This window comes from Dreissena polymorpha, chromosome 3 (assembly GCF_020536995.1).
Source record: "Dreissena polymorpha isolate Duluth1 chromosome 3, UMN_Dpol_1.0, whole genome shotgun sequence".
Classification (NCBI taxonomy): domain Eukaryota; kingdom Metazoa; phylum Mollusca; class Bivalvia; order Myida; family Dreissenidae; genus Dreissena; species Dreissena polymorpha.
Genome location: NC_068357.1, coordinates 10002120 through 10014794, shown reverse-complemented (window position 1 = coordinate 10014794; position 12675 = coordinate 10002120). Strand labels below are relative to the sequence as shown.

General features: G+C 36.5%; 1 protein-coding gene across 1 annotated transcript in view; it reads left to right on the top strand.

The window, feature by feature from the left end:
* Positions 1-12675, top strand: part of LOC127872964 (EF-hand calcium-binding domain-containing protein 11-like) — an 87414-nt gene that overhangs the window by 12244 nt on the left and 62495 nt on the right. The window contains exons 3-4 of the mRNA XM_052416489.1: positions 3383-3440; positions 3914-4015. Coding sequence (XP_052272449.1) covers positions 3383-3440; positions 3914-4015 — 160 coding nt within the window. The remainder of the gene's footprint in view (positions 1-3382; positions 3441-3913; positions 4016-12675) is intronic.

Below are 12675 nucleotides of genomic sequence, written 5' to 3'. Positions count from 1 at the left end.
GTACATGGTGCAAATTGGATAATTGTCGAATGCCCCAAGGAAAAATAAACATTTCTTTAAGAGAAAATATTATATTTTGGTGAAAAATAATATTTTTGGTGGGGAAATTGTATTTTAAGGGGGAAAATTCTGGTAGGGGAAGACGCCGAATATCGGCGTCACTTTCGTAGTAAAAAAAACCCCTGGTCACATCTGTGACAAAGCTCTAGTTTAATTTTACCTTCGCTTATACTAAGATTCAATAATTTGTGTGTAGTACATTATTTGTAAACAAAACTTCCAAGCAATTTTGTTTGAGATTATTATCATAATTGCTTTGTTCTTATTGCTCACCTAAGCATTGATATTCAGAATAACATAGTTCCCATTATATAGAATACTGAATAGTTTGATTGTGGATAAAATTATGGATAGTTCATTATCAACTCAGTGTTTTTATGCCCCCTTTCGAAGAAAAGGGGGTATATAGTTTTCGCACTGTCTGTCGGTCTGTCACACTTTTCGTGTCTGCTCTCTAATTCAAATAGTTATCCCCCGCTATAGGCGAAGGGATATTGTTTTGGCGTTGTCCGTCTTTCCGTCGGTCCGTCCGGAGCCATATCTTGGAAGTGCTTTGGTAGATTTCATTGAAACTTGGTATGAGTATATATATGGATAAGAGAATGATGCACGCCAAATGGCATTGTACACCAACTGTTAATAACGGCGTAATGGCCATTTGTATCTTGAAAAATGCTTTTTGTGTGTGTCCGGAGCCATATCTTGGAAGTGCTTTGGAGGATTTCATTGAAACTTGGTATGGGTATCAGGGTTTTTTTTTACTAAGAAAGTGACGCCGATATTCGGCGTCTTCCCCTAACAGAATTTTTCCCCTAAAAATAACATTTCCCCCCAAAAAATATAATTTTCACCCAAATATAATATTTTACCCTCAAAGACATGTTTTTTTTCTTTTGGGAAAGTCGACACGTATCCAATTTGTACCATGTACAACGATCTCGCTCTCTCTCTGTCTCTCCCGACGAACACTCAAATCTGGGAATCCCAGTGATTCTATATATAGCTCTTAAAGTACGTCATGGAAACCGGGTAACTAATCGTATTAATCATGTGACTATTTTACTGGATTCCGGTCTTGCGCGAGAAGGGTGTTTCGTCAATTAATTACCGGAAACCAGTCGAATTTTCATCCGGGTTATATGAAAGCCAAGATATAAACGTTAAAACAGAAAAAAAGTCTCACAATTGGCGTTCATACACGAACAAAATAAAACGATCGGACTCGGAAAATATTAATTGCGTCGGCGCATTTTTTAAGAATGAATCATCAAAAACCGTTGAAACCCAGCAGGATTCGGAGGTACATGTTATCAACATCGATTAATACTGTCGGATTATTGTGAAAGTGAAAGTAGACAATCGGCAGCTGCCGCACCTTTCCCTTCCAATACTGTAGCAGATCTATATCGTCAACCCATTCATCATGAAATTGAAATCATAATATTGACATCGTTCCCCGGCCCCAGTTGAAAACATTCAAAACATTTCTCATTATTAGATCTACACCTGCAACTATATTTAGGACTTTGACTTTAATATCATACTTGTTCATGTGTTTAAGAACAAAAAGGTCAGAGACATGCCTCTTTTTTAAAAACAAAACCTGAAGTCTGTAGGCGAGTTATAGACATTAAAATGAACAGTTTTTATTTTTTCCCCAAATATGTCTCTTTCGCGCTCGATTTTCCCCTTTTACCCAGCATCCAGCGTCTTCCCCTTTTTCTAAAAAAAACCCCTGGGGTATGTATGTTAATGAGAGGATGATGTAGCCAAATGGCATTGTACACCATTTGTTAATAACGGAGTTATGGCCCTTTGTATCTTAAAACAATGCTTTTTTGAGTGTCAAATATAACACTTTTGTGTCAAGAAGCATATTGGCGGGGGATATAAATTCAATGAATTTGCTTGTTTTCTTCCGATCTTTACCAAACTTGGTCAGAAATTGTATCTAGACAATATCTAGGTCAAGTTCACATATGGGTCATGCCGGGTCAAAAACTAGGTCATGGGGTCACTTAGTGCATTTCAAGGATTTAGTTTTTAGGTTTCGAAAAATGCTCATAACTTCTATCAAAGTGTTTATGGGGGGCATATGTCATCCTATGGTGACAGTTCTTGTTTTCGTTCAAATTTTGGGTCTATCAAAGCGTTTATAGGGGGCATATGTCATCCTATGGTGACAGCTCTTGTTTTCGTTCAAATTTTGGGCCTGTATGGGGACCCATTCCCTCTGGAAAAAACTATATATTTTTTCCAAATGGGATTACAAAAATTCTCAAAGTTTTAAAACAATAATTAAAAAATAAATCTCAACATTAATTTCATCTCCCATCAGGCTCTATATGCAAGTTAAACCTTGGTAAATGTATTCAAATAACTTTAATTCTCAATTTTTAAGCATTTGTTATTCAGAAGACCGCAACACTAATTTCCAAATTTATGTAAAAACATTCCGATTTTTCCCAATTCAAAAAGACCTGGTCCCATTCCCACAATAATGGTGAAAAGAAACACTGCATGGTGTTCATGATGGGCAACAGATAAGATTTAACCCTTTACTTTGCATGATGGGAAATTTGTCTTCTGCTAAAATGTCGTCTGCTGAATTTCTAAAATTAGCATTTTCTTCATTTTTTTTCAAAGAATACTATCCGAATAGCAAACAGTTTGGATCCTGATGAGACGCCACGTTCTGTGGCGTCTCATCTGTATCCAAACTGTTTGCAAAGACCTTTAAAATTCGGTTCCCGCACTGAAAGGGTTAATATAAATTTGTTTTTACTACAAGCTTTTTGTAACAATTAGTTTTTTCCCTCAACACTTAAATACACGTACAATGAATAAATACACGTACAATGAATGCGATGTTGGGTGATTGCCAATCAATAACTGTCTATTGATCGTCCAATCTTTTTTTAATCTCAACTCGATTCCTTTACGAGCCTATGTGGGGTTACATTTTAAGCGACACTTAAAATTAATCTGAAAGCCACCCGATGCTACCAAATGACCTGATGTCCATGCGATCATCGGCTGGGTGCCAGCCTGATGAGCGGAAAAATACATCATCTGCTTATTGGACGGTGATGTGTCTTTATATGTGACTGAGGTATTAAACTGTGTCACTCATCGGACGGCGGATGGCTCCGACGTGTTAAGTCTTCCCAATACCCGGAGATCGGACACATCAGCTGGCGACCAGATTATTTGTGACTGAGGCATAAGCACATTTTCAGAAAGAAGTACACAAATTCAGCACAGTATCTGTTTCAAACCATTCCATGGTAATCCAAAAACAGGAAATATTGTGAAATTTCAGTTTGAAGTCAACCAGATCTTTGAGAAGTATGCAGTGGAAGTAGCTGAGGATATTCAAGGTATTGCTTTATTTGAAAAATATGCTCCTACGATACAGTGACTATGTTTAAAATCTCTCGTTCGTTGATATCAAACTGAATTTTTTATTGTCATATTTATGCAGTCAAACTAAGAAAGCCCAAATTCTTATATTTTTACTTATGATCAAGAGAATAATTGAAGCCTGTTTTGATGAGGCTGAAAATCTGAGCAAGCTTTGTCCAAAATTTACACCAGAGCTCAGCATGGGCTTGTCGGTATTTGGATCACAAAGTTGAGTATCAATAGGAATGTTCTCTTGGAAAAATGTAACATTGTGAAAGTGAATGAAGGTAAAGAAAAAAAAGTTAGTAAAAAAAGAAACCTTTAGCTTATTGTGTTAATGTCCTAGTGATCAATGTTATTTGTGTATTTGTGTACATGAAACTTTTTAAAATGGTGATAAATAAACAAGAACATACAAACAAAACAAAGGGCTAGCATGTTGTTTCAGGCCTTCATCTTGAAGGGTTCACCTCATGTATGTGTGCGAAGCTGGCAGGGCAGGATGAAGATGATGAGATCAGGCATACCTTCATGGCCCTGGACGCTCAGTGTAAGGATAAATGGTGCTCAGAGTGAGGCTTGAGGGATGATGCTAATCCGTCAAACTCATTTGTTCTAAGCTCACCTGAGCTTGTGTGATTAAACCTTGTCCTTAGTGTATCATTCACTCTTTAATTGGTATCATTCTGGGGGCTGCATTTATTCGGTCATCAGGTTGAAAGCACCTTGGTCAGAGCATTTGCACTGCAGCATTATATCTGTGCCAAGATCCAAACTGGTTGGTAGGGACTCAAATAACTTGGTCAAATTAAAGAAAGCTGGTTAACCCTGTTAGAGGCCACATTTGTTTTCAAATCTGTATGAAATATGCAAAAAAGTAAAAAAATGTATTGAGAATCAGCAACTGGCGTTATATATATGACAACCCACTGTCATTTCAGACAAATCTTATTTAACAGATATGATTTGTGACTCAAAATCTTATAGATAATGAAAGCATTTATTTTACACCGATAGACCAAATTTATAAGATTCATTGAACATTACGTTAAGACAAGCCTTATAGTGGAGTTTGATTGCACCTAGAGTTGTGGTTGTTATCTTTGGTAATAAATATTAGAGATTACATTATATAATTTTCCAACCTAGTTCCTAGCTCAGTTGTCAGTGCTATGTAATGCTAATAAAACGACTTTTGGTTTAGTTTTTTCCCTGCAGATCTTGAAATCATGAATTTATTTCTGACATTTATATTGACAATCTTCCTCTTCTGCTGGTTCAACAAAAGCAATTGTGTTTTGTTGATAAAATGTATGTGCCTCCCAGTGTTGTAGTAGCTTTTTTATGTCCCCCACTATAGTAGTGGGGGACATATTGTTTTTGCCCTGTCTGTTGGTCTGTCTGTTGGTCTGTTTGCGCCAACTAACATTTTGCAATAACTTTTGCTATATTGAAGATAGCAACTTCATATTTGGCATGCATGTGTATCTCATGAAGCTGCACATTTTGAGTGGTGAAAGGTCAAGGTCATCCTTCAAGGTCAGAGGTCAAATATATGTGGCCAAAATCGCTCATTTTATGAATACTTTTGCAATATTGAAGATAGCAACTTGATATTGGGCATGCATGTGTATCTCATGGAGCTGCACATTTTGAGTGGTGAAAGGTCAAGGTCATCCTTCAAGGTCAGAGGTCAAATATATGTGGCCAAAATCGCTTATTTTATAAATACTTTTGCAATATTGAAGATAGCAACTTGATATTTGGCATGCATATGCATCTCATGGAGCTGCACATTTTGAGTTGTGAAAGGTCAAGGTCCAGGTCATCCTTCAAGGTCAGAGGTCAAATATATGTGGCCCAAATCGCTTATTTTATGAATACTTTTGCAATATTGAAGATAGCAACTTGATATTTGGCATGCATGTGTATCTCATGGAGCTGCACATTTTGAGTGGTGAAAGGTCAAGGTCATCCTTCACAAGGTCAAGGTCATCCTACAAGGTCAAACATCATATAGGGGGACATTGTGTTTCACAAACACATCTTGTTTAGTTCAAATTTTTGGAGGGTATTCAGTCCCATTCCCAATTAAAAAAGTATATATTTTTCCCAAATGGGACCTAAAAATTCACAATTGAGGGTTTTCAAAATAAATAAATATTTTTTTTTATATCTCAACATTTAGTTTATCTCACATCCATTTCTATAAGCTGAACCTAAGTGAATATATATTTGAAAACACTTGTATTCTCAATTTCAAAGCATTTGTTAGCAAAACAACAATAACACTAATTTCCCAATTTTAGTCAAAACACCACTATTTTTCCCAATCCAAAGGAACCTGGCCCCATTCCCAAAACCGTGAAATAAAACACTGCTTTCAGGACTGGTAAACCAGCTAGCAATGGTGAGAATCCTCAGTTGTGTGTCCATTAGGTATAATAGTTAGTAGATAAAGAAAACAAACACTCGTCAAGGCTCAATAACCTTTTTATGTCCCACACCACTATAGTGGGGGACATATTGCTTTTGCCCTGTCTGTTGGTTTGTTTGTGTGTTTGCGGCAAACTTTAACATTTGCCATAACTTTTGCAATATTGAAGATAGCAACTTCATAGCTGGCATGCATGTGCTCATGGAGCTGCACATTTTGAGTGGTGAAAGGTCAAGGTCATCCTTCAAGGTCAAAGGTCACATATATGGGGACATAGTGTTTCACAAACACATCGCTTGTTAAAGTAAGTTTTTTAGCTCACCTGAGCGATAGCTCGAGGTGAGCTATTGTGATCACTCAGCGTCCGGCGTCCGTCTGTAAACAATTTGTAAACATCTTCTTCTACTAAACCATTGAGCCAATTTCAACTAAATTTCATGTGGAGCATCCCTAGGTCATGGGACAAAAGAATTGTTTTAAAAAATTTGATCACATAACCAAGATGGCCGCCATGACCATATATGGTAAAAACCTTAAAAAATCTTGTCAGAAACCGCTCATCAGATTTTCAAAAAATTTCACAGGGATGACCTTTGAAAAAGTTGTTCAAAGAAATTTGATTCGTCAAAAAACATGGCCGCAGGAGCTCGTTGAACTTTGCATGTTTATTCGTTTTTGCCTATTTTGTGAAAACTTTCAAAAATCTTCCACATTTTTTGTCCGATCCTTTCCAAATTTGCACAGTGTCTTTATATCAATGAGGACATGAACCCTACAAAAAATGAGCATTATTGGTCCATGAAGTACAGAATTACCTCCCCTTGAATTGAGAAAATGGTGTTTATGCAATAAAGTACAAATTTTTCATCCAATTCTTTCCAAACTTGTAAGGATTTAGCATGGTTCAAACAAGGGAAACAACTACGGTTTATGCATGTTCTTTTTATTACAGATTTGCCTCCCTTTAATTCATTCAAAATCTCATTTTACAGCAGAGATTCCAAATCTGACCTGTAAATGAGCCCCATATTTACTGCCGGTGCTATGTTACCTTTTCCCATTTGATCATTCTTAAGTATTGGTCTTGTAATGCTGCTACTGCTACTGCTACTACTACTACTACTACTACTACTACTACTACTACTACTACTACTACTACTACTACTACTACTTCTACTACTACTACTACTACTACTACTACTACTACTTCTTCCACTACTACTACTACTACAGGGTTGGACATTAACTTTTTTTAGAGCAAGACCGTCGGACCAGCTCTTCATAAAATGTACTAGCCCGAACCTGATGTCTACTAGACCATAAATGACATAATCATAGCAAATTAACACAATTGTGTCATGTAATTGTTCGATCAGGATTTATCAGTAAATAATCAGTGAACACCAGATTTTTTTATGCATAGAGTAAAACAATAAAATAAATCTTTTTTTTTTTGCTTTTCTTCGTCAAATTCAAGCCATGGGAACTGACTCGATTTTCCATCTAGGACAAGATTGACGTTTTCGTGTTTCTTCATATTTACGTTTCGTGTCAGTTTGAGCGTCGGATTCTTTTTAGTAACTGATTTGTCGGACGAAAATCCTAACTTGAACAAAGCCATTCTTTTAATAACATTCTCTTGTCTGCTACGCAAAAATGTTTACATTGACGATACCGATTTTCGATAGAAGTCGTAAATTCATGCTCTACAGTTTTACGACACTGCAGAAAATCATTAATATTCATGACAACTTGACCAATGGAAACCAGGAATTTCTGCAGGAAGCTCTCCTTTGCGTCTAAAAATACCGATGAATCATGTAAATGCTCTGCGTTTATTTAAATACACTAGTTTTGTTTTAATGTAAATAACGGATACGACAGTAATTTTACACATTAAAAATAAAGGTTTTCACAGCGGTTAGTTATAGTTATATATATGAATCAGTATAGATTTTTTAATGTACGACCAGTCGGACAAGCTAGCCCGCAGTTTTACTAGCCCGACCACCAATCTTACTAGACAATGTCTGTCGGACGTGCCTTAGTGTCGAACCCTGTACTACTACTATTACTACTACTACTACTACTACTACTACTACTACTACTACTACTACTACTACTACTACTACTTCTACTACTACTAGTAGTACTACTACTACTAGTACTACTACCACCACCACCACCACCACCACCACGTCTACTATTACTACTTCTACTACTACTGCCACTACTACTACTACTTTTACCACTACTACTACTACTACCACTACTACTACTACTACTACTACTACTACTACTACTACTACTACTACTTCTACTACTACTTCTACTACTACTACTACTACTACTACTACTACTTCTACTACTACTACTACTACTACTACTACAACTACTATTACTACTACTACTACTCCTACTACTACTACTACACCACCACCACCACCACCACCACCATTCACAGTGACAAAAAACGTATTCACACAATGGCTGCTACTACAACTTATAGCCCATATAGGGGGGCATGCATGTTTTACAAACAGCCCTTGTTTCTATGGGATTTTAACCAAAACTGTTCATGTTTATCTCCGACACATATTTTTAGGTCACCTGTCATGAAGTGACACGGTGAGCTTATGTGATCGTGTGATGTCCGGCGTCCGTTGTGCGTGCCTGCGTGTGTCCGTGCGTCCGTACATCAACAATTTGTTTGTGTAGACAGTAGAGGTCACAGTTTGCATCCAATCTTGATGAAATTTGGTCAAAATGCTTATCTTGATAAAATCCGGTTTGGGATTGTATTTGGGTCATCTGGGGTCAAAAACAAGGTCACTAGGTCAAATAATAGAACAACCTTCTGTAGACAATAGAGGTTACAGTTTTCATCCAATCTTTATGAAATTTGGTCAGAATGTTCATCTTGATGAAATCTGGGTTGGGATTTTATTTGGGTCATCTGGGGTCAAAAACTAGGTCACTAGGTCAAATCATAGAAAAACCTTGTGTAGACATTAGAGATCACAGTTTTCATCCAACCTTTATGAAATTTGGTCAGAATTCTTGATGAAATCTGGGTGGGATTGTATTTGGGTCATCTGGGGTAAAAATCTAGGTCAAATAAATAGAAAAACCTTGTGTTGACAATAGAGGTCACAGTTTTCATCCAATATTTATGAACTGTGGTCAGAATGTTTATCTTGATGAAATCTGGATTGGGATTGTATTTGGGTCATCTAGAGTCAGGAACTAGGTCACTAGGTCAAATCATAGAAAAACATGTGTAGACAATAGAGGTCATAGTTTTCATCTGATCTTAATGAGTCAGGTGAGCGATTCAGGGCCATCATGACCCTCTTGTATTATAAATTGGCTAGATTTTCCGTTATGTTACTCAGAAAAACAATTGTATATTGATGTTATAAAGGAAATGTAAATGATGTTAGAATGTTAACCCTTTCCCACTCAGAAGCTAAGTGAAAATGGCTATGAGCAAACAGCATAAAACCAGGACGAGTAACTCGCAGTCTGTTCAGATTTTATGCTCTTTGCTGCTCATCAGTTTCTAAGGTTTGGAAATGAAACCTTAAAAACTTGAATTTGGTAAGAAAGGTATTTAATTAAATGTTACTTTTTAATGGACAACAAATGCATCAAAATACATATCTAAGTGGTAAAGGGTTAAAGCAGCAGTGATGCAAATTAAAGCCCAAAGCAATCACATGCTCTTACAAATACTCTTTTATTGTACTCTTTTGTTGTAATAATGATGATAATGACCATAAAAGAAAAAGTAATAATAATAACATCAAATTTCAAGCAACAATAATAATAAAATATTAACAGACATGTAAGTGGTTTAACTGAATACAATGATATTACAAAAATATTTTTTTAAAACAGCGCCTTCTGTCATGAATTTCTAGAGTAAAAGTTATTTTTACAGAGCCATAAAATTATTCTTTTTACGTAAATCACAATGATTTATACCACATACAATTGATAACCACACCCCCTTTGGTCAAAGCCCTAGAAACAAGCTTTATAGCAGCAATTGTTTATGTCCCCGGTAGGGTGGCATATAGAAGTTGAACTGTCCATCAGTCCCTCTGTCCGTTTGTCAGTCTGTGCATCCGTCCGAAAACTTTAACATTGGCCATAACTTTTGCAATATTGAAGATAGCAACTCGATATTTGGCATGCATGTGTATCTCATTTGCACATTTTGAGTGGTGAAAGGTCAAGGTCAAAAGGGAAGAACATTATATTAATTTTGTTCCAAAAGTGCATTATCTGCAAGTTTACAAATAAAATGACCACAGAAACTGATCATTTCAAGCTAACATGCATGTACATGAATATTTGAATTGATTTGTGCAGTTTAAAACAAGCAATTAAAAAGACACAGAATTCCCAATCTGATGATATCACGACAAAAAATTCTCAACTTCAAGGTTTTTCGCGTTTTAAATCCCCACTAAACAAAGTTTAAGGGTGTATATAGGAGTGAGCTTGTCTGTCGTCCGTCTGTCCGTGTCCTCTCTCATCTTAGTAGTTTTGATCAGATCTTCACCAAACTTGGTCAGAAGTTGTATCTACATGATGTCTAGGCCAAGTTCGAACATGGGCCTTGCCGGGTCAAAAACTAGGTCACAGGGTCACTAAGTGCGTTTTAAACATTCAGCATGTTGTCTGCTCTCTCATTCAAGTAGTTTTCATCAGAGCTTCACCAAACTTGGTCAGAAGTTGTATCTAGATGATGTCTACCGTATACTTTCGCTTGTAAGACACATTTTTAAGACTCAAATTAATAAGTTACAAATGGGGTCGCGTCTTATAAGCGAGATACTGGTGAACATAAACAAAAAATATCAAAATATCGAGTTTACTTGGCTTATTATGCTAGCCAAGTTGGACACTTGTCAGTTGTTTTGAATCATCGCGGCAGCTATTTGCATTTTCTCTAAAGTCTGTATTGGCCCGTACCGTGTGTTGGAACGCTATGTTCAGTTACCGATTTATTTGTAATAAAATGTATTGTTACTCATTTTGTTGTCTATTATTTTAAATTTGAATTTTGTTATTTTTGGGGCGTAAGACGTTATATTGTCCGTGATTATTCTTGAAAAGTTTGTATCACCTGATTGTCTGCGCGCGACGTTGTTAAATGTCATATAAATTGGCCATTATAGTATATAGCCCATATAGGGGGGCATGCATGTTTTACAAACAGCCCTTGTTTCTATGGGATTTTAACCACAACTGTTCATGTTTATCTCCGACACATATTTTTAGGTCACCTGTCATGAAGTGACACGGTGAGCTTATGTGATCGTGTGATGTCCGTTGTGCGTGCCTGCGTGTGTCCGTGCGTCCGTCTGTCAACAATTTGTTTGTGTAGACAGTAGAGGTCACAGTTTGCATCCAATCTTGATGAACTTTGGTCAAAATGTTTATCTTGATGAAATCCGGTTTGGGATTGTATTTGGGTCATCTGGGGTCAAAAACAAGGTCACTAGGTCAAATAATAGAACAACCTTCTGTAGACAATAGAGGTCACAGTTTTCATCCAATCTTTATGAAATTTGGTCAGAATGTTTATCTTGATGAAATCTGGGTTGGGATTTTATTTGGGTCATCTGGGGTCAAAAACTAGGTCACTAGGTCAAATAATAGAAAAACCTTGTGTAGACATTAGAGATCACAGTTTTCATCCAACCTTTATGAAATTTGGTCAGAATTCTTGATGAAATCTGGGTGGGATTGTATTTGGGTCTTCCGGGGTAAAAATCTAGGTCAAATAAATAGAAAAACCTTGTGTTGACAATAGAGGTCACAGTTTTCATCCAATATTTATGAACTGTGGTCAGAATGTTTATCTTGATGAAATCTGGATTGGGATTGTATATGGGTCATCTAGAGTCAGGAACTAGGTCACTAGGTCAAATCATAGAAAAACATTGTGTAGACAATAGAGGTCATAGTTTTCATCTGATCTTAATGAGTCAGGTGAGCGATTCACGGCCATCATGGCCCTCTTGTTTTTCAATACCTATCAAACAATACAATTAAGATGACTGATACAATCAATTTTGCTTGTGCATTGATATTACAAACGTAATATGTTTGCAATTGTTAGGGCAAATGATTAAATACGCAATTATTAGAAATTTTGTTAATTTGATAATTATTTTTTATTGCATGAATAATACTTAAAAAATAAATTAAAACCCATTAATATATCATAAAATAAACGAATATTATTTACTTTGTTGTTTGATTGTTTTATTTTTCAGACTTGCGTGAATTACTAATTGTATGCAGCGCGAGTTTGAAAAATTCTCAATGTGTTACTTATTGATGAATTTCTTTAACATTCTGTCTTTTTTCGGCCGATGAAAACGGCTAAATTTGACCGCGTCTTACATGCGAGTCAGTCTCAAATCCACCCATTATAAAGTCCGAAGTCGGGGTGCGTCTTATAAGCGAGGGCATTTTATAAGCGCAAGTATACGGTAGGTCAAGTTCGAATATGGGTCATGGTAGGTCAAAAACTAGGTAACGGGATCACTTAGTGCGTTTTAAACATTGAGCAAGGGGTCCGCTCTCTAATTACAGTAGTTTTCATCCAATCTTCACCAAACTTGGTCAGAAGTTGTATCTAGATGATGTCTAGGTCACGTTCGAACATGGGTCCTGGCAGGTCAAAAACTAGGTCACGGGGGTCACTTAGTGTTTTTAAACATTGAGCATGGTGTCCACTCTTTAATTAAAGT